The following is a 24407-nucleotide window of genomic DNA, read 5'->3' as shown; positions in this document are numbered from 1 at the left end:
TATCTTTTACTGACGTTTATATATAACGACACACTTTACACTGATCACACAATCAGCTTTGATGTCTTGGTCCATTTTTCTGATATATGTGCAAAAAACACACATAAACTGATGACCGTTTATTTTTATTTGATGCTGTGAATACACAGACAATTAAACAGATGCATGGTTCACTTAAACTGAAGCACGGACATACTGATTGATGCCACACATAAACATAATGTACATGAACATACACCTTAATCGACGCAAGTGAATAAAACACACCTGAACTGATGGTCACATTTTAATTGATGCCATGCGTCAAAATAACACTTAAAATTATCTACGTAATTTTATACTGAGATTGGGGCTAACACTTAAGCACGTCCATTTGTATTCATGACGAGCATGAGAACACGCTTTAACAGATGCTTATGCTTGATAAGCCCGCGTAACTGATGGCCATCAACACAATTCATTTACCGTGTATGACAAGAAGTAGAGAGTGCAGGGTACACTTGATCCTGTAGGCAGATCGTTTCATTGGCTAAACTTCCTTTCTGTCTTGCATTGATTGCTTGATAATTAGGAGCGTCTGTTGAGCCAGTCTCCATCTGCAATCAATATGCCTGACACCTGAAAGTCGACCTACCGCTAATTGCCATGTCACCGGTACCACGGTCGTGTGATCTAGTCTCTCACCTCCTGGCGCTGACTTTTACACATGTGACAACTTTACCTTGTTGAAACAGTTGGACTGCTGTGTTTTCTTTTTGTTTTGTTGTTGTATTTTCTGATTTTTTCCCCCTTTTTTGGGGGGGTGGGGTGGGGGTGGGGGGGGGGGGGGGGGGTGGGGGGTGGGGGGGGGGGGGGGGGGGATATCTTACTCCAAAATGTATATTCTTCCTTGTTATCAGGACTTATTGATTTGTGAAAAAGGTTCAAGACTCTTTTATGATAAACTTATTTTTTCTGACTCACAACCTAAAATATGTAGGAAATGGGAAATTGAATTTGGTGAATGCTTAGAATGGGCTAAATTTTTTGTCTCTTTTAGAAAAGACATTAGAGATGTAAAATCGATAGATTTTCAATTTAGATTTCTGCATAGGATGATATGTACAAAAAAAAGAACTTTATAAAATGAAACTTGTCGATGATGATTTATGTGAATTTTGCAAGATAGAGAAAGAAAATTTGATGCATGTATTTTATGACTGTGAATATGTGTTCGAATTCTGGCAAAACTTGGAGGCTTTCCTGAATTCTGTGGGAAATGATCAAAAACTTTTTACAAGATTTAATGTATGTTTTGGTGAAATAAGTGCAAAACCTGCAAATAATCATATTATTATGTTAGCTAACAGACACATTTTTATTTCTAGTTTAAAGAAAAGGAAACCCTCATTAGACGTTTTTAAACAAGTATTAAAAGATGCTATTTATTTGGAATATCTGTCAGCAAAAACTAATAATAAGCTTAGCACTTATAACAAAAAGGGGATATTGTATTGTGGTTTACATGATGCCTTGAATCTTACATAGATTGCTGACTGTGTGTTATTATTGATTGTTTCCAATCACTTTGACTCTATTGCCAAAGAAAGACTGAAATGTTTTTCCAAGATAAGGATTACAATACTATAATTCGGTACTGTTTATTCCTTTATTATTAGCTTATCTTTCTACGATTGCTCATACTCCAATGCCATTCGATATAAACGTATGTGATTATTTGATGGACCGTCAGATGAACACATACTCCATAAGATCTATAGGTGTTCAACAAACACATACTGCGAGTAATTGTACCACGTGGATCATGTAATGCTGCTCCATACACGCTGCAAAAGAGTCTCTTAAAGCGAAGAGCCTGTCACCCATTGACGGAAATAAACTCAAACTGTCCGCTTTATTGGCTGAACAAGTTGTACATATTCATTACTGCCCAAATCAAACAATAGATTGATGGTGAGAAGACGTAGACGTGCCGGCCGGAAGTACCTGTCTGGGAGCCAAGACTACCTCCACGACGCAGTCTGTCACTAGAGGGCGTTAATGCACCTGCATTGGGAAACATATCACAGGAAGAGAAGCGAGATTGCCCGTGTCATTAGTCCTGGTCTGGTTTCCAGCGTCAATGTACTTTGCACGCCCAGCTGCGTGACGGAGAACTTAAAGCGACAAGGGGCGGTCGGGTAGCCTAGTGGTTAAAGCGTTCGCTCGTCACGCCGGAGACCCGGGTTCGACTCCGACATGGGTACTATGTGTGAAGCCCATTCCTGTGTTCCCCCGCCATGATATTGCTGGAATACTGCTAAAAGCGGCGTAAAATCATATTCACTCACTCACTTAAAGCGACAAAACCCTAAAAAAAACCTAAAAGCAGAGTCCAATGTAGATAACGACTACATGATAAGCACGTGCTTATGAATAACTATCATATAGTGATGATACCAGATGTTCGCAAAAAGGAGTGCAAAGACACGCCAATAGTTCACCTAAAACCCCAGGAACATATGGCCCTCGGCAAAAACGCCATTAAACAACTTTACAAGACTCCTTGTAATGAGTATGTCATTCTGTATCACAAGAAACTCTGGTAAGTACTGACGGTAGAATTACGTCATTATGAAATGAATTGCGTAAATCCCAAACTTTTATATATATCATCTGGCATATATCATCATTAGGCGGTATAGTGAGTGAGTGAGTGAGTTGGGTTTATCGCCGCTTTTAACATTATTCCAGTTATATCACGGCGTATCAGCTTAATGTGGGAGGAAAGCCCGAAGTGATGCAGGTCTCAGACGTTTACCACTTCGGTGAAACCCACGAGCACGGGTATGGTGCTGACAAACCTAGAAACACAATCGGGGCGAACCGGGATTCGAACCCACAATCATAGGTTTCTGGCGTGCCCAAGGGACGCAACTCTGCACAGCGAATCGTGGCGCCTTAGACGACTGGGCCACCCGTGCCCCCCATTAGGCGGTACAAAGATGGAATGTTTGATAACTTGGAAACTGTGCCCAAGCTTTACATTCAGGGGGAACACAACGGGAACCATTAACCTGCAATATGCCTATGTCTTCACGGAGCACGGGTGGTCCTGATCATGTTGTCTAAGGTGCCACAGTTCGATGTGCAGAATGATACTTGGCTTGTCAGCACCATGTCTACAAAACTACACCAACATTAAGCTGACACACTGTGATATAAGTATGACTCTGAGTGTGTATGTGGTACATCTCACCAAAAAAGAAAAGTATTTGTGATTTCAAGAGATTAATTCTTTGACTTACAAGTACAGAGTTCATCAACCTGTTACGGATAAATCTTTGCATGTGCCGGTTGCGTTCCTACCCTATCTGAAGCACGGTCGTCGTAAAGCCAAGTACCGCTTGTGTCTTCAGTTGCCCTGACTGGCTACACGACACCTCCTTCCCCATGGAACCAAGAAGCCAGTGGAAGTCTCCTTATGAAGTGGAAGCCTATTCTTCTTGAAGAGCTTGGTGTAATTACTGCATGGTCTGTGGCCCTAGTTGACGCAAATGTCTCACAGTTGCTCAATTGGGTTGAGATCCGGTGACCTTGACGGCCAGGGCATTACGCTTATATTCCAAGCTCTCGGGAAATCATTACAGACCCGTGCTGTGGCCTCGAGGACGAGCATTGACAAGGTGGAAACATGGCGCATTGTGTCTACAGAGCCGGGCATCGTGAGGACGTACGATTACGTCATCGTGACGATTACATTACGTGTGTTATGTTGCCCAGGATATGAACCAGATCTGTTCTCGCCCATAAGATATGGTTCCAACAAAATGACACTTCCTCTACCGATATTTTCGAGTTCCTGTGCTCAATGTCCGGTACAACTCATTCTATAGCAGATACACACGGATCGTCCACCTTTACTTTAAAGAAGGAAACGGGGATTCGTCACAAAACGTTGGGAAAGCCACTGATGATGCAATCGACACCAATGCAGTTGAAGACGATTGCGTTGAGGTATGTTAAAGCCAACGTAGGGCCTTCACACTCAGTCTGGTACTCCGTAAACTGTTACGGGCAGTCTGTGCAGATATAGGAGGTAGAGTGAGTGAGTGAGTATGGTTTTACGCTGCTTTTAGCAATATTCAAGCAATATCATGGCGGCGGACAACACAAATGGGCTTCACACAGTGCATCCATGTCAGGAATCGAACCCGGGTCTTCGGCGTGACGAGCAAACGCTTTAACCACTAGGCTACCCGACCGCCCCTATATGAGTTTGTGTTCCAGCGTTCGTTGCAGTGAGTGTCCTGATTCGAAGGCGAAGGCCCCGGGTGCACCGAACCTTGGCGGCGTGGTGAAACGAGGTCTCCCTAAACCTGGAAGATCTCAGATCGTGTCACCTGGCCGATATCGTGCCCAAAGTCGGGATATTGTGGGCCACGTTGAAATGCGTTGCCACTGATGCATGTGATTTAACAGCTATAGGTCTACCAACAGAGTTATTTCTCGCATTAGAACTGAGTCTTGGTATGACAAGTTTTAAAATTCATTTCTATAACTGAAAGACGTGTCAAAACGAGATTTTCGTGACAACTTGCATGACTTGCATACGAAAATGGTTCTTTAATTTCCAAAAATACGAATCATGTCAATGTCAAATGTCATCGGTATTAACACTAGCAAAGATAATAACTCCGTTTTGTGACACTTTATCAATACAAAACAGGTAGACTTTATTTGCAAGTGGCAGTGCAACATGCAAGGGCGGGCATGCAAGGATGGATCATGGGTCCAAAATATCAAATCCTCTCTCAGATGCTTGCCGAAAAAGGCGAATCTGCTTGTCGTAAGAGGCGACTAACGGGATCGGGTGGTCAAGCCCGCTGACTTGGTTGATGCATGTCATCGATCCAAATTGCGTGGATCGATGCTCATGATGTTAATCGCTGGATTGTCTGGTCCAGACTCGATTATTTACAGACCGCCGTCATATAGCTTGAATATTGCTGAGTGCGGCGTTAAACAACAAACCAACCAACCAACCTTGTGAGGAACTGTCATTTGGGGGTATTGTCTGAGTGGGAAATTGTCCATGTCCTATATACACAATGTACATATTCACTGTTATTCATTAATATAGGTTTTTTGAGTGTGTGCGCGTGTCGGGCGTGTGTGTGTCTTAAATGAGAGAGGCGTTAATTTGGGCATCTTGTATTTAAGCGTCTATGTGTTGCTATAAGTAGGCACGTTAACATCTGACTTCAACAATCAATGGCCTCTCGCACATCGGATATGAACATTCCCTAACTTACTCAAAACAGTTCGAAAACAATCCGTTTATTTCATGTCGTGTTCAAGTTACAAGGATTTGTACGAAAGCTCAACAGTGTCATCCCCCAAGCAGCGACAAAACACCCTAATGTTGGACATATTCAAAGGTCATATTCTACACATGTAAATGTAACATACTTATCGTTGACGCCGTCTTGAAACCAACGCGACCTTGGCGACATAAACATATTTGTTTGTGTCATGTGATTAGTTCTAGTGTGAAATATCAGTCAAAATATGTTAAAATAGGTTGTCTGCATCAAATGTAATTAAAATGTCTACGATGTTTTTAAGACTAGAGACATTTGCTTTAAATACAATAAAAGTTGATGAGGACTACATGTGCGCATACCTTTTGTGACACGAGGATCAGCAGAAGATGGAAACTTCAGACAGTGCCAGACTATGGGTAAAGATGACAGGGGTGTGCTGTTTTACATGTACATGTTGTGTAAAAAACACAGAGTGTTCAATAATAATATCCTCTGATGTCTGGTACTGTGAAATCGAAATGAAATAATATATTCACGAATTAATACATAGACATAATTAATAAGTTATGTATTTGTTATGGGTATACACAATTATATAGATGCATCTTATTCTTTTCATACTTTATCAATACAAAACAGGTAGACTTTATTTGCAAGTGGCAGTGCAACATGCAAGGGCGGGCATGCAAGGATGGATCATGGGTCCAAAATATCAAATACTCTCTCAGATAATTTTAATTTTACAACACACTACATTTGGTTTTCAAACAGGGGGAGGGGTTCGGACGCACTTGACCACACGCTCTCTCTCTCTCTCTCTCTCTCTCTCTCTCTCTCTCTCTCTCTCTCTCTCTCTCTAACACACACACACACACACACACACTTGGTTCATGTGCTTGAAATTCAACCACTAATTTGCAAAAGGAGATATTCAACAAGAACACTCTCTGAAAGCGTTATATCGTGTTGTTAATTACCAATTAATGAACATTAATATCTTAAGCTGATACCCAACATTTGACTTATGAATGATAATGTCTACACATCCGTGAAGATCCGGGATAGAATAGGTCTTCAGCAAATCATGCTTGCCGAAAAAGGCGAATCTGCTTGTCGTAAGAGGCGACTAACGGGATCGGGTGGTCAGACTCGCTGACTTGGTTGATGCATGTCATCGTCTCCCAATTACGTGGAGCGATGCTCATGACGTCAATCAATAGATTGTCTGGTCCAGACTCGATTTTTTACAGACTGCCGTCGAAGAGCTGGAATATTATTGAGTGTGGCGTTAAACAACAAACAAACAAATAAACTACCTCCAAAGCTAACACTCATTCGCATGTACAGTCTGTTTAATGCAACCTTTAGAACTCAAGATACATTTTGTCTCAGATGGTGTCAACAATTGTTTTAGTGACCTCACACTTGAATCGTAACGTGTAGGATGTATTGGTACATACGAGACCGAGTTTATTTTCAAAGTATAGTATTTACTCCCTCAGTGATCTGTCCCACACGCAGTCGTATGGTACGTGGGTGGTACGTGTTAACAGTAAAAGGGTATAGAGCCTAGCACTTAGATACATTACCAGGACATCCCCATAGCACATCATCACTCCAGAACAGCCCTTAATGCTACAACAGTGTGTGCAGGTCAGATTTAATGATGTTCTGGACATTCCCTGCCACAATTAAATTATATGTTGTCGCTAAGACTGTTTCATTCTCGCTCAGCGAAAGTGCTTAAATATGGCCGCTGTGAATTTACAATCCAATTCATTGTCACTCGCAGGACAATTTTTTGCGGCATTTCATTGTTTTCACAATGTTTCTGGTTGCAAGGCAAATGAATATATTAAATATGACACGTCGCTTATCAAGATGATGCACGATGCCATGGGCTGTACATATTTCACTTGCACTTTCTTAATGAAAGTTGTGCCAGTGACAGATGCTCACGGTAGAGCAAGACTTCATTTAGGCTGAATTCCCACTGCGACCAACTTCATGCGTTGCGTAACAGGTGATGTGAAATTGGTTTTAAAGTCGCGTTCAAGATTATGGCGAGTAATCGAGTCTGCATCAGACAATCCAGTGATTGACAACATGAGCATCGATCCATGCAATTGGGATCGATGGCATGCATCAACCAAGTCAGCGAGCCTGACCACCCGATCCCGTTAGTCGCCTCTCACGACAAGCACAGTCGCCTTTTACGGCAAGCATGGGTTGCTGAAGACCTATTCTACCCCGGAACTTCACGGGCTCTATCTATGTAGGTATATTTACGGTTCTGCATAATATAGATAGCTGGTAATTGTGATTGATTCCAATGATAATTACGCTGTGCATGTATTTTCCTCGTGCACACAGTCCTAATGTTATGCCATTCTTAATATATTATTTTATATATATGTTTTAAGACCAACATATTGTTGTTTCCGTATGGCTATTTTTTCATCGCTTATTTTCAGTAATCTATTCGTATAATTTTCATCATAATTGTGCCTCTTATGCCCAACGATACCTGTATCGGCGGATAATCGCGACGAATTATTGTTTGGCATCGACGTCTTGTATATGGTTTGTTTCCATGCGCATGCGTCGATTATTAAATTTATTGAAACATTTTTAAGTATCGTATTTTAGTTTAGTTTAGTTTCCTGGTATACGAAATATTTATGTGCCTGGGTTAAAGGAGCAGGAAATGTTATTTCACATGAATAGAAATATTTGTTACATTCTCATCAACTCCATCATGACAAAAAACTATATTAAGGATGCATCGATGTGTTGGTGCTATAACATGTGTATCGAGGTAACGATAAAAATTCATTTAAGCATATTTTTATTTTATTTTATGAATGTTAATTCGTTTTAGCGTTGAGTAAAGAGTTTACAACCGTCTTCCAGTTACGTTTGTACAATATTTCCGTGACAAGATAGACACAATTTTATGGATAACAACTTCTTTAATACTGTGAAAAGCGACGTTTCGGTATAGATCCTTATCCCGTTGTCAAGCAGGACTGAATAAGGGACATAGTACAGAATATATATAGTAGGTCGAGGATTATCGGGAGAGGATTAACAGTAACAGCAATTGCATACATGAGTGGGATAACATTGGTACGTGTTAGGGGAATGAACTTTCAGGCAGTAGTGTAGGTGTTGACAACAAAGGGAAAAAAATATTTCCGTGCTGATTTAGTTATTCCGTTTAATTTTAAACATCGCCCTTAAATCTCAAGTACCTATCTCTTTGTGTGCAGTAGGTTTATGATACGTAGCGTACTTTTACCGTGTGTACGTTTACGGGACGAGTAATGACGTTATTGATCAACGTATTTCCAGAGTGCATCTTGCAATAACACAAGGGTTTCCTACTCAAAGCCATCCGAGATGACAGTGCTGATTGAGCATCTAGTCCTTAAGAGAACGCCCTTGCCATAACACCCCAGTCGTTAGCTGCGGGCGGCGACAAACTCCACACTGCCCCGTCGTCACTGTCATTGATCGTCTCCTCCTCCACCACGTAGGACTCGCTACTACCAGACTACGACAGCACGGCGACAACACACGACTTTGAACCCTCATGTATGAGGTGGACTCGGCGCGGTGTAGCTGTGACGGGTGAGCTAGGGTGTGGAGGAATGTAGAGGGGTGCGGACAGACACGCCCTCAAGTAACTCGGTCCCGTGACAAACAAGATTCAACCGCCAAGGGGTGGAACTTTCTCACAGGTCGGTCGTTTTATTTCAAATAAATTTCAAATAAATAAGTTTTGCATGTAATTTTGATAGGAACAGTGTTCTAAGTTCTTTTTATGGACGTCTGAGTGAAGTAGAAAACTTCTCAGCTGGATGTCGCATTGTATCATTCTGATAACTATTTGTTTTGCAGTTGATTTTTCTGGTTGGTAGGTTTCTTACGACAAGCGCATGCATCATTGTGTTAATTTTAAAATTAGATGTTAGGGTTTGAAGCATCTTAAACAAGCGTGGGTGCAGCGTTTACGCAAAGGGAGTGGTACATGTTGTGATGTTGTTTCCACACAAGTGCTAAATGAATGCAAAGCATCCGCGAAGCAGTTTGTGTTGTGTTTAATATTGTTGAAACCATGTAAGCAAATAGTTCACTGTAGAGTTGTAAGATGTTCATCTTGTGTGTGTTCCACTGTTGATGGGGGGGGGGGGGGGGGGGGGGGGGTTGTGTTGTGTTTTTCCTGGGCATCTTTCTTGCCAGAAATTCCTATCCGTCGAAGATAGACGCGTGTCGTTACGTACATACCCAAACTACATTTTTTGGACATGCGAGTATGTCAGGATCTTATGAGACCAAGATGAGGTTCGTGTTTTGGTGTTAAACAATCAATGTCCCGAACCGACCTTAACAAAACTATATTGGTACGGCGATGGTTGTGTTGTTTGGATGCCCGTGCACACACAGTGTTCGACAACCGTGTATACATCTTGTAGCCTCCATTCATATGACCGTGAATACACTATGTATCCCACATTCATACCACCTTTAATGCATCATGTATCCTCCATTCACATCACTTTGAATACATTATATACCCCATATTCATACCACCACGAATACATCATGTATCCGACATTCATACCACCTTGAATACATCATGTATCTCGCATTCATACCATCTTGAATATATTATGTATCTCACATTCATACCACCATGAATACATTAACCTCCTCCATTCATTCCAAACATCTTGAATACATCATGCATCCCACAGTGATACCACCTTGAATACAGCATGCATCCCATATTCATGCATACCACCTTGAATGCATTATGTATCCCACATTCATACCACCTTGAATACATCATGCATCCCACATTCATGCATACCACCTTGAATACATTATGCATCCCACATTCATACCACCTTGAATACATCATGCATCCCACAGTCATGCATACCACCTTGAATACATTATGCATCCCACATTCATGCATACCAACTTGAATATATAATGTATCCCACATTCGTACCATCTTGAATACGTTATGTATCCCACATTCATGCATACCTGCTTGAATACATCATGCATCCCACATTCATGCCACCTTCAATTAAGAATTGACCTTCACTTTGTGTGAGTTCATTTGAGTATGAACCTTCAAAGAGTGAGGGCCAAACTGTATGAACGTCGGAGCTTGTATGAACTCACACAAAGTGAAAGTCAGTTCATATAAAAAAAAATTATCACAATTTCTTACCTCAAAGGATGCAGTCCAAGATCTAAACACAATTTTATTTAGTACGTGTGACTTCATGTTTACACTGACAGCCATACAACAACCAGCTATATCGCGGAGTAAAATAGTTCCTCAAAAAGAGAGGTGACATGGGCGTATGGATGCGCAACTTGCTCTTCGGAAACATCTTACGCAACACATGTGTTCAAATAATAACACCATTAGATGAGAAAGGTCTGTAAAGAACTACCTCAGTAAGTCAGTCACAAAGACAGCGCGTCGTAAATTTTAATACATTTACATCAAGTACAAGACGTCAAAATGGCCGACACGATAAACGTGACGGGAGGATTTCCGAAGTTGTTAATGAACCTGTGGCGGTTACATGTGTTAGTCATCATTGATCAACTGACCGATTATTGAAAGGTGATTAAAGATGCGTCAAACAGACACCAAGGTAAATTCGTAGATTGCTGGAGACTGTCAGCGTAGACACAGATCGACTCGATACTGACGATAGTTTGGATGTGCATTTTTTCGTTTGTTCATTAGGATGGGCCGTAGCGAGGAAATTCGTGAACAATCATGCTCTCTTACGTTTCTCAATGTATACTGAAATGCTGAGACCAAGATAAAAGTTTCTAAATTATCAGAAATAATGCTTATGTATGTTTTCGTGCTAGGGAAATCCCAGGAATGTGGAAGTAGTGTTTACGTCATTTCAAGAACACGGTCTCGTGAAAAACGTTTGAACGTCAAATTGTGTCCTTCATACACTTATGAACGTCAATTTCGCGGTCATTTGACCGACCTCTCGTCCAATGAAAAAGCCGTATATCGTGTAAACTTCAAATTAAAACATTATTACATCATGCATCCCACATGCATACCACCTTGAATACAGCATGCATCCCACATTCATACCACCTTGAACGTATTATGCATCCCACATTCATGCATACCGACTTGAATACATCATGCATCCCACATTCATACCACCTTGAATACATCATGCATCCCACATTCATACCACCTTGAATGCATTATGTATCCCACATTCATGCATACCACCTTGAATACATCATGCATCCCTCATTCATACCACCTTGAATACATCATGCATCCCACATTCATACCGCCTTGAATATATTATGTGTCCCACATTCATATAACCTTGAATACATTATGTATCCCACATTCATGCATACCACCTTGAATACATCATGCATCACACATTCATTCCACCTTGAATACACAATGCACACCACAATCGTACCACCTTGAATATATTATGTATCCCACATTCCTACCACCTTGAATACAGCATGCATCCCACATTCATACCACCTTAAATACATCATGCATCCCACATTCATACCGCCTTGAATATATTATGTGTCCCACATTCCTACCACCTTGAATACAGCATGCATCCCACATTCATACCACCTTAAATACATCATGCATCCCACATTCATACCACCTTTAGTACATTATGTATCCCTTTTCCTGTAAATGCCAAGTAGGATTCCACCCCAATAAGACCAAAACTATAACATTCAAAATTATACATTGGGGGTACTCTTATTAATTTAAGTCCAAAGTAATAAACATTTAGGAATTACACTTCAAAGTAATTGTTCATGGCAAATATAAATCAACAAAAATATCGGAAAAGTTATTTCAATGATCAACTGCTTAAGGAGTCTCAAGTACAGACGAACAAGAAATGACTTTGCGATAATGTACATGTTTTATCCAGCCTCACTTCGACTTTTGGGACAATTGTACAAACGACCAACAATTCGTACTCGAGAATTTACATTTGGAATTATTTGTGAGAATTGTTTGTGGGGCACTTCGTGGTACCAGTCATGGCAAAAAAAATGTAACGAAACAAATTTTCAATCTATAAAAGAAAGATGACACCGCTTCAAACTGATTAAATTTTACAAAATGAAAAACGTTATTTCACCTGAATACCTCAACGATCTCATTCGAAGTCTCTGATAACAACAATTATAACCATAGATCGAACTAAGAGACAATCAAATCACAAACCATTGCCAAATTGTCTTCCAGATACAATTAACATGGGGAATAATCTACCTGACGAAGCTACCAATGCTCGTTCACCAAAATAATTGAAATCCTTAATTAATCGTTCTGATATAATTACCAATAACTTAGACTTAAGATATGGCCCTGGATTATGCGAAATTGTGCATTGTGGCCTCAGACACGGCTGCGGTGACTTAAGCGCTGATAGGTTTAGTCGTCACGTATCAGACATACCACAAAGTACTTGTTGAGAGATCATTTTGAAGATGCAACATAATTTTTCTTTACCTGTCAAAAATACGACAATAACAGAAACACTATGTATTTTTACACATATGGGCATGACCTAAAAAAATATTACATGGCAAATGTTTCAGTCAGTAGTTCTACAAACATTGACATCCTTCAATCAATTTATGATTTATTTTCCAAAACAAAAGATTTGAGTAGCTTTAATTTTATTCATATAGGAAGTGAAACTGCAATATTATATTTCACAGACAACACCGATTTCAATATATTGGCTTCATGTATTTCATTTGTGCTCTTTGTAATCTATGTTTGGCACCGTCTTGTATATAACCAGCTATTAAGTTATTACCTGGAGAGGTACTTACATAAGCAAGTATTGCTTAAAAGTAGTGTGTGATCACATGAGTAGTGGTTTAAGCAGTTGGTGTGAGAACTGTCCAATACTGCTCAATACAATATTTAGTGTGTCCAACCGGTTCCTGACCCGTGAAGATCCGGGGTAGAATAGGTCTTCAGCAACCCATACTTGCCTTAAAGACGACTATGCTTGTCGTAAGAGGCGACAAGTGGGATCGGGTGGTCAGGCTCGCTTACTTGGTTGATCGATGCTCATGATATCAATCACTGGATTGTCTGGTCCAGACTCGATTATTTACAGACCGCCGTCATATAGCTGGACTATTGCTGAGTGCGGCGTAAACCAACCAACCTATTGCTGTGTCATTGCCTAAATTGGTCACTTCTTTATAATTGTAATTTTGGCAACCCACTCCTGCGTCATCTGAGCCTTGACTGAGATCACTCTTGAGCGTTTTAGGCCTAGGCCCAAAACACTCATCCCAGGTCCAGATCACTTGCCTTTAGGCTCAAATCAATTCCCTACATTTTTACAATATTCTACTTCTTCTGCTCAGTTTTTGACATACTGTTCTGACGCTTTCAGACGTTCATGTGACTTCTTCTTATCTTAGGTGATTGTCGACATACATTTTTTTAGTTGTAGTTGTGCATGAAAATTATGTGCATATATTATTTTTTAATTAACACTTGACATCAATCGCCCTTTACAGATCTGAAAGGATGTTTAATTTTACCCTGAAAATAGTCAGATCTCTCAAATAGTTACGTTAAAAGTCACTATGGAGCCACTTTAGGTTTTTCTAATAATAATAATCATATGATGTTTACGTCCATCTTCGGCGCATGAAAAGAATAAGATGCATCTATATAATTGTGTATACCCATAACAAATACATAACTTATTAATTATATCTCCTCGTTTCGTGAATATATTATTTCATTTCGATTTCACAGTACCAGACATCAGAGGATATTATTATTGAACACTCTGTGTTTTTTACACAACATGTACATGTAAAACAGCACACCCCTGTCATCTTTACCCATAGTCTGGCACTGTCTGAAGTTTCCATCTTCTGCTGATCCTCGTGTCACAAAAGGTATGCGCACATGTAGTCTTCATCAACTTTTATTGTATTTAAAGCAAATGCCTCTAGTCTTAAAAACATGGTAGACATTTTAAATTTCATTTGATGCAGACAACCTATTTTAACATACATACATACTGACTGATATTTCACACTAGAACTAATCACATGACACAAACAAATATGTTAATGTCGCCAAGGTCGCGGTGGTTTCAAGACGGCGTCAACGATAAGTGTGTTACATTTACATGTGTAGAATATGACCTTTATGAATCTGTCCAACATTAGGGTGTTTTGTCGCTGCTTGGGGGATGACACTGTTGAGCTTTCGTACAAATCCTTGTAACTTGAACACGAAATGAAATAAACGGATTGTTTTCGAACTGTTTTGAGTAAGTTAGGGAATGTTCATATCCGATGTGCGAGAGGCCATTGATGGTTGAAGTCAGATGTTAACGTGCCTACTTATAGCAACACATAGACGCTTAAATACAAGATGCCCAAATTAACGCCTCTCTCATTTAAGACACACACACGCCCGACACGCGCACACACTCAAAAAACCTATATTAATGAATAACAGTGAATATGTACATTGTGTATATAGGACATGGACAATTTCCCACTCAGACAATACCCCCAAATGACAGTTCCTCACAAGGTTGGTTGGTTGGTTGGTTTGTTTGTTTAACGCCGCACTCAGCAATATTCAAGCTATATGACGGCGGTCTGTAAATAATCGAGTCTGGACCAGACAATCCAGCGATTAACATCATGAGCATCGATCCCGTCAGTCGCCTTTTACGACAAGCATAGTCGCCTTTACGGCAAGCATGGGTTGCTGAAGACCTATTCTACCCCGGATCTTCACGGGTCTCCTCCAAAGGTCATTTTCCCCATTGAATATAGATGTGATATATAACAACCATATATATATATATATATATATATATATATATATATATATATATATATATATATATATATATATATATATATATATATATATATATATATATATATATATATATAACAATCATAGTTTTATTTACAATTGGCCAAACTACAATAATATAAATATCAAAATTCATCCTCACTTGTCAAGTTCAATAAAACACCATCATCGAGAAGGTGTCACAGATAAACACGGATTCTAACCAATCTAACCAGTCTGAGCTTCTTTGACATGGAATGCATGAACTTGTTGAGTGACTTCCTTCCATCAGCGTGAAGAGACGACCCACAAAGAATGAAAGGATTAAGAATCCTAAAGATATCCTATTTACATGGCATTAAGCATTCACTACCAATTTCCTCCAATAATAGACTGTTGCCTTTGGTATCCTCAAGCACCAACACTCAGCATGCTTAATGGGTCATTGTCAAAAGGGAGAATTGTCCATGGGGGAAATGTCTGGCCCATCATGTATATAGTCCGAATTGAGATATTTCTAAAGTACAAATATTTCGCCAGTTTGTAAAGACAAATAAATATGTAGCAATACACACTAGTCACACTAGAGTGATCTCAGTCTAGGTTTGTGTCACTATGTGACAACGATTCTTGGGGGATGCAGACAGAGTATAACTCTAAATGTCTCTTGGTCAGTACCACAGACGTTCTGGAAAGCTAAAAGTCCAGAGAAGACAATGACAATGATGATGATGACGATGATGGTGAGAGTAGAACGGTTCATTCGTAGCATAATCGAATCGACAGAGCGGGGATCTGCGAGCGCACGCTTCGTTTAGACACCTCTCATGACAACCTATTAATATATCCCAACATGTAGGTTCGTGAATTAATTGTTTAGTGTGTAAGAAAAAGTTTACAAAATCCTAGATTCGCCACTGCAGAAGGTGCTTGCTGGATCCTCTCATTGACATTGACGAGGCATCGGAGGCATTTGTAAACGTCAATTTAGGAGCTGGAAATATGTTTTCGTCGGTGATGGAAAGTATACTGAACCACAAACGAAACATCACTCCGACGCAAGATATCAGAGTCTTTAACTTCAAAATATGATGAACACAAATTGAAAAGTAGGATTGAAATGAAACTTTATTGTTATATTATGATCACCACATGTCAAAGAGTTATGCCAAACGTTCTCAATAAATAGTGAGTGAGTTGGGTTTAACGCCGCTTTTAACAGTATTCCAGTTATATCGCGGCGTGTCAGCTTAATGTGGGAGGAAAGCCCGAAGTGATGCAGGTCTCAGACGTTTACCACTTCGGTGAAACCCACGAGCACGGGTATTCTCAATAAATAAATCACCAGATAAGAATATGAGATGTGAAAGTCAGTTTCTTGTGTGACCACCTGGGGCGTTTATTACAGCCGTGCGTCTTCAGTACAATTTGGTTTGTTTGTTTGTTTGTTTTTTAACGCCGCACTCAGCAATATGCCAGCTATATGACGGCGGTCTGTAAATAATCGAGTCTGGACAAGACAATCCAGTGATTAACATCATGCGCATCGATCCACGCAATTGGGATGACATGCATCAACCAAGTCAGCGAGCCTGACCACCCGATCCCGTTAGTCGCCTTTTACGACAAGCATAGTCGCCTTTTACGGCAAGCATGGGTTGCTGAAGACCTATTCTAACCCGGATCTTCACGGGTCTCTTCTGTACAAAGAGTGAATAAGTCGAGTGATGAAGGCTTTTGGCACTGGGGCCCACACTCTGAGAAAAACATGACTGAGTTCATCTGCAATTGTCGGCCTTGATTGCACGTCATTCGGTCTTCTTTGAACCTCGGCCCACACGTGTTCCATGGGGTTTAAATCTGGGCTGAGTGCAGGCCACTGCGTGTTTCGGAGGCCAGGTTGTTGCAGGAAGTCCCCTGTTGCGTTTGCAGCATGAGCACGGGCGCTGTCGTTCTGGAAGACGTGGTGCAAGTGACGCCCAATCTGTGGCTTGACGTGAGTTTTGATGATGTAACGGGCAGCTGTGACACCACTGCCTCTTCCTGTGCCAACATGCTGGAACACCACAGGACAAACCTTCTGATTGGGAGCAATAGCCCAACATACCATGATGCTTGGGCCATCCCATGAGTCCCTTTCCATCACAAGGGACGGTGGGGTAGCCTAGTGGTTAACGCGTTCGCTCGTCACGCCGAAGACCCGGCTTCGATTCCCCACATGGAAACAATGTGTGAAGCCCATTTCTGGTGTACCCCGCCGTAATATTGCTGGAATATTGCTTAACATCATACTCACTCACTCTTTCCATCTCACAGCAATCTGAACGTTCCCCACGCCAGTGCCAAACTCTCACTCTGCCATCTGCCGTGGAAACACGGCTTTCCGTCCGAGAAAATAACGTTTTTCACTCCCGACAATTTTGATGCTGCGTGGCCTACTGTAGTCGGTGATGCCGGTGATGAGCTATGATAATGGGGCCATAGTACGATTTTTTGACAGCGGACATTCCTGCTGCCAAACGTCGACGCACTGTATCAGCACTGATGCGTCTGTGGTGGGATGCCCACTTTGTCAAAATGTCAAAAACGAGATACCCCCAAAATGCATTGATACTTCATCGTAGTGGTAAACGTCTGCAGGGACCTGCATCACTTCGGGCTTTCCTCCCACATTAAGCTGCCACGCCGTGATATAACTGGAATACTGTCAACTCACTCACTCTTTTTCGATTTAGTAACGAGGGGTCGGAAATACAGAGATTCGTTCTTAAGGCTGAAACTTGATGTGGCGCCCACCGCCTTCTATTGCCAAGTTTATTTGCTGTTCACAAAAAGTAGGAAGTATTTTATTATCCCGCTTATTCTCGTGTGCTCCTTCCCCTGCAATCAAAGGCAAGTGGTCAATCTTTCACCCAACATAGTGACAAACACTATAATCAAGTCCCACAAATACCAGATTTTGAAGGAAGTAGGTCATTAGGCCGTTGAACAAGCTGAAAATTGATTCTCACTCTTCCCCCGCCTGTTTGCTACACAGATGAGGTCAATATGGCCAACCGAACATCCTGAATCACTTGCCAACGAGTGTATATATCATTTCGAGTATATATCAATGCACGAAACATGGTTACACATCCTCCTTCACACAAAATAAAATTCAAGGCATAGGCAAAATTTTCAAAAATTGTTATGGTAGGCATGTGGAGGACATTTCAAAATCTGACGCATCAGGGACAAAATTTATGTTCGATGCAATGTTCTATTTTGATTAGTACCATTTGTGCCCGTGTTTTTCAGGTGAACAATTGGCTTGCCTTTGCATGTGTTTGTGACGGATGGCACCGGTGGGGCAGGGAACGCTCACTTTTTCGCGCACACCTGTATCATCACTATTTGATAGTTATTTATAAACACTGATCATATTATGGTCGGAATCGTACTACAATCGACTCTGCTTTTGGTAGAAGTGTCATAGGAACATTAGAAGGGTTTTGTCGCTTTTATTTATTACAAAGGTCGCCTCATGTTAACTGGGGAGGACCGTTTAAATATTGCTTATAGGCTGAGTATCTACACTATAGGGTTTAATTTTCTCAAACTAAAACTGTTAGGCTTTATAGAGGAAATTAAGATAATGTAGCAGATGACGACATACATGCGCGAAATAAAAGCTATCGCCATTGATTCCTGCATTCGACATCACTGACCACATCAGCGTTCACGAAATTATTAGTGTTTATTTTCTCTCTTTATGATGGCAGAATGGAGATAAACCTGAAATGTTTTCAATTAAGAAGTTTCGAATTCCGATTCGTACACACATGATTTGTATGTTTTAATATAAAACGTCAGCGCCTGGGAATATCAGCCTCGATTACCTGCCGAGGCAGATTCCATGGGGCGTAAAGGGCAAAGGATGGATCAGAAAGGAGAAATCTGAAATTATAACAAATGAGAAAAAACTTTTTGTAGTTGTTATGACAGTCGTTAGATTTGTGCACATGAATGACAACTGGGCCTCCTTTCAACACGTTGGAAACATAACAACGCTAATCAGTATGCAAAGCTATAAATGTGTTGAAAAGGTAGATTTTAGTGGGTTTTTTTTCAAATATGAACGTGAACAACTATTTGACCCAAAATGATTTTGTTACGACATGTCCATAAAAACAGTACAAACATATGGCCAAAATAATCTTCTTGGGTCATGGATTAGCTCTTACTTTGTTTTTCTCCTTAAGTTAGAAAAAAATATCCTTATTAGATCATTTAACCTCAATGATGTACTTGAAGATGCCTGAAGTAAAAAAAATTGCAAGCGTAAGAAAAGCAAAAGGCTAGTATCTACCAGTTGAACATGTTTAATAATATTCACACTACTACAAAGTATTCCGCAAATGTCCAGTTGGCAAAATAGGACCCTTATCTCACGTCGTCCTTTGTCAAATTCGAACCTCACGCTAACGTGTATGACAGTGTTTCTGTTACAAATACCTTAATCGATGCATGTAATTTGGATATTTGCCATGGAACTGGATCATGTGGCGAATACATTTATGTAAAGTCGTATTGTAATAGAATATATTATAAGTCAGCCTTTCTTAGTAAATATAGTATGTATATCCTTTGTAATGATGTCGCCTTGCTCTCGGTAGTATGATTAGATTGGCCATCCTGGCCAACCTCGTCACGACCATATTGTAAATGATAGGCAAACGCCTGCATGAGTGCACAGCGCTGTTAGAAGTGGGTCAGGACCTGATGTTCTCGCCAAACATAATTATAGCTTAGATTTGCTTTCTTGGTAGCGATGATCAAAGGCATAAGAGATGGACAACGTTAACAAACAAGGTTATCTTCCAAAGTCAAGCATGATAACCATAACTTTGTCCTATGTAGTGTGTTCAGGTGGGATGGCGACTCTCGTCAACCATCTGACACAATAAAACGGTTCTGTTAGCTTTCCTTAAAGTCTAGACTCGACGAAACGACAGAATAACAACGCATCGTTAGGCTGCATAACAAACATGTTTCTCCAATTTTCTCGAAAGCATGAAGGAGTAGGTCCATGATCTGTATGGTTCGTATTGTTATTCAGCCAATTCCCTTCCACTGATCTACCAACCGGAACTGAAAAAAGAGACCAGTATAATCGCCTCATCTGTTTGATATCTCTTTAGATATAGGCATAAAGATTCAGCGTTGCAATAAGATATCAACAAGACTATGTGTCAAGACGGATGACTTCACTTTCAGTCGGGGCAAGAACACCTGTCGTCATCACTATTTGACTGTGTTTCATGACGCAAAAGTCATGGTGGAGAAACACTATAGATTTTTACCCACCAAGTATACCAGCAAACTGAATTGGGAACACATAGAACTTTGCTCTTTAATTCAATGTCAGCTGCCTAGCATGGATGTTAGAGTAAAAGAAGCGACAAAACCCTAATCCATATCCACATGAAATCTCTTCCAAAAACACAGTCGATTGTATGTATGTTTTATTGTCAATAAAAAATAGTGACGCGCAGGATTTATAGTGACGCGCCTATGTACGATACACAGTTTCTTTTTTAACCTTAACGTATATTCCACACTCGAGGAACTAAAACCTTCAGCTAAAAGCTGGCCCTGTGTTCGAATCCCTTGGTGGCCCTAATTTTGATCCATTATTTGTGAGCATCCCACCCTTGTCCATTAGCATCCCACCCCTTGCCATTAGCATCCCACCCCTGGCCATTAGCATCCCAACCCTGGCCATTAGCATCCCACCCCTGGCCATTAGCATCCTACCCCTGGCCATTAGCATCCCACCCCTGGCCATTAGCATCCCACCCCTGGCCATTAGCATCCCACCCCTGGCCATTAGCATCCCACCCCTGGCCATTAGCATCCTACCCCTGGCCATTAGCATCCCACCCCTGGCCATTAGCATCCTACCCCTGGCCATTAGCATCCCACCCCTGGCCATTAGCATCCAACCCCTGGCCATTAGCATCCTACCCCTGGCCATTAGCATCCTACCCCTGGCCATTAGCATCTCACCCCTGGCCATTAGCATCCCACCCCTGGCCATTACCGACCTTCCCCTGGCCATTAGCATCCCAGCCCTGGCCATTAGCATCCCAGCCCTGGCCATTAGCATCCCACCCCTGGCCATTAGCATCCTAACCCTGGCCATTAGCATCCCACCCCTGGCCATTAGCATCCTACCCCTGGCCATTAGCATCCCACCCCTGGCCATTAGCATCCCACCCCTGGCCATTAGCATCCCAGCCCTGGCCATTAGCATCCCAGCCCTGGCCATTAGCATCCTACCCCTGGCCATTAGCATCCCACCCCTGGCCATTAGCATCCTACCCCTGGCCATTAGCATCCTACCCCTGGCCATTAGCATCCTACCCCTGGCCATTAGCATCCCACCCCTGGCCATTAGCATCCCACCCCTGGCCATTAGCATCCCACCCCTGGCCTTAAGCATCCCACCCCTGGCCATTAGCATCCCACCCCTGGCCATTAGCATCCTAGCCCTGGCCATTAGCCTCCCACCCCTGGCCATTAGCATCCTACCCCTGGCCATTAGCATCCCACCCCTGGCCATTAGCATCCCACCCCTGGCCATTAGCATCCTACCCCTGGCCATTAGCATCCCACCCCTTGCCATTAGCATCCCACCCCTGGCCATTAGCATCCCACCCCTGGCCATTAGCATCCCACCCCTGGCCATTAGCATTCCACCCCTGGCCATTAGCATCCCACCCCTGGCCATTAGCATCCCACCCCTGGCCATTAGCATCCCACCCCTGGCCATTAGCATTCCACCCCTGGCCATTAGCATCCCACCCCTGGCCATTAGCATCCCACCCTGGCCATTAGCATCCCACCCCTGGCCATTAGCATCCCACCCCTGGCCATTAGCATCCTACCCCTGGCCATTGCTTTACGACGTATGTTACCCTTCCGGCTCTCCCCCCATTACAGACACACCGTATATAATCACCGCCAAAAGAAACGCAAACCATATAAACATATAGAGACGTATGTACGTTAAGATTAAGAACACATGTTTCCAATGTGTACCAATTAATGACAAAACTAACAATCAGTCAAGAAATTACAGTGTTTTATTCTTATCACGATATCCTTCACGTGATTTCCAAACTTTACACGCTAATCCTGCACGAGACAAATGGTGCATCTCGAGTCATGGATTTATGACGTCACATGTGATGCGTTCATGAGCCTCTTAAATACCTCTTGAATATAAGTAAGTCTTCATTTATTAACCAACATGTGTGGTACTCGCAGTGAGTATATAACTCACTCCCGCAGTGAGCTGAGGCCGTGTCATGAACAACGTATAACAGTTGAGGTATGGTTAGGAGTTTAAATCACCGTGGAATCCCAGACCCATATCAGCATATTTCATCTCACACGTGACACTGTATTCAGTAGGTGGGCGGATGATAGCTTCCCTTCTTTTGATGATACGCGGCTGCCCTGTCATCTTAGCCTTAATGTACAAAGTTCTATAAACCCTTGATCTTTCACAATAGCTACAAGATGTAGCAGTTACTTGTCAAGTAGACAAAAGGTCATCTGGCAATTATTTAAACTCTGTATATTCTTTCTGAGCCTATTACAATTAACTTCTTATGACGTACAATAAACACTGATGGACTATGATATAAACATCAACGCCAGAGAATAATCAGTGTCGATTATCTGTCGAAACAGATTCCGTTGGGCGAAATTTCTTTGAAAATGTGGTGAATATTATATAAAAGGATAGCTGAAAATCATTGAGACTAGATGTTTGCAAAAAAGTCTCGTGGCCCCAGCAACCCCATAGCCATGTTACAACAAAGCAGAAGGTGTCTATGGAAGCGTACCTTTGATGAGACATTCGCATGTGAATATATACTACTCAAAAGAAGTTAAGGATCACACGATTCTTTCATATTGGTAATGTTAATCTGTCATGGCATGATTAACTATTGTAATATGAAAGAATCAGGTGATCCTTAACTTCTTTTGAGTAGTATATATATATATATGGAAATATAGATTTTGAGATCTTACTATTTTGTCTCATAATTGGTTGGCGACTAAACACAAAACCTGGTATGGCGTTTGAAGTTCAGATCAGTAAACTGTATTCGGACGGGCAAATTCATTTACGAATCATTAAAAGCATTTTCAGTTTTGCAGCTGATCATTATTGTTACTATGAAAGAGGAGCAGAAAGTACTTCGTGTGATAGGCACACCGGCGAAAACGAGTATCATTTGGAAACGCGCTAATAATAATAATAAGTAGGTTGGTTGGTTTGTTGTTTAACGCCGCACTCAGCAATATTCCAGCTAATCGAGCAATCGAGTCTGGACCAGACAATCCAGTGATTGACAGCATGAGCATCGATCCACGCAATTTGGATCGATGACATGCATCACTTAAGTCAGCGAGCCTGACCACCCGATCCCGTTAGTCGCCTCTCACGACAAGCATAGTCGCAATTTACGGCAAGCATATATGTTGCTGAAGACCTATTCTACCCCGGATCTTCACGGGTCTAATAATAACAGGGAACACACCGGTCTACGTACAAGAAACGATAAGTGAGAGAGTGTATGATTTACTTCAGGTCACTTTCATTTGTATGTCTTCTAATCGTAATATGACTCTGCAAGAATAAGAGTGTCGTTCATCTGCCATATAGCATGGGTTTCGACTTCAGTTTCGACGTCAAATATGTGCACATTCACGTGCTCCGTTCTAACTGTCAATGCCGTGTGCACATGCACGTGCTGTGTCCACAATGTTCGACGTCAACGTGTGTACACAATCAGATGCTGTATCCAAAAACGTATCGACGTCAATGTGTGTGCACGTCCTTTCGCTGTTTTGTAACTGATCGGCGTCAATTTATGTGGACGCACACACTCACAAACAAACACTCACACACACACACACACACACACACACACACACACACACACACACACACACACACACACACACACACACACACACACACACACACACACACACACACACACACACACACACACACACACACACACACACACCAGCCAGAATCACATAATTAGCGAAATCAGAAGCCAAAATGTTCCGTGATAATCGTGCAATGTGTAATCGCATTTTACCTCATACCG

The 24407-nt window shown here is 41.5% G+C and overlaps 2 protein-coding genes across 2 annotated transcripts in view; both read left to right on the top strand.

Annotated features, from left to right (window-relative positions):
- The first annotated feature begins 8762 nt into the window (after positions 1–8762).
- Positions 8763–24407, top strand: part of LOC124117376 — a 68356-nt gene continuing 52711 nt past the window's right edge. Inside the window, exon 1 of the mRNA XM_046479207.2 lies at positions 8763–9049. The gene's annotated coding sequence lies outside the window, so the exon portion shown is untranslated. The remainder of the gene's footprint in view (positions 9050–24407) is intronic.
- LOC125383240 (calphotin-like) lies at positions 20281–22265 on the top strand. The gene is made up of 2 exons (XM_048401550.1): positions 20281–20288; positions 20933–22265. The coding sequence occupies exons 1-2, from the start codon at positions 20281–20283 to the stop codon at positions 22263–22265; spliced, it is 1341 nt and encodes a 446-aa protein (XP_048257507.1).

This window comes from Haliotis rufescens, unplaced genomic scaffold, assembly GCF_023055435.1.
Source record: "Haliotis rufescens isolate VD_foot unplaced genomic scaffold, xgHalRufe1.0.p SCAF_22, whole genome shotgun sequence".
NCBI lineage: Eukaryota > Metazoa > Mollusca > Gastropoda > Lepetellida > Haliotidae > Haliotis > Haliotis rufescens.
The sequence above is the reverse complement of the archived record's forward strand: the minus strand, read 5'-3'. Positions and strand labels throughout refer to the sequence as shown.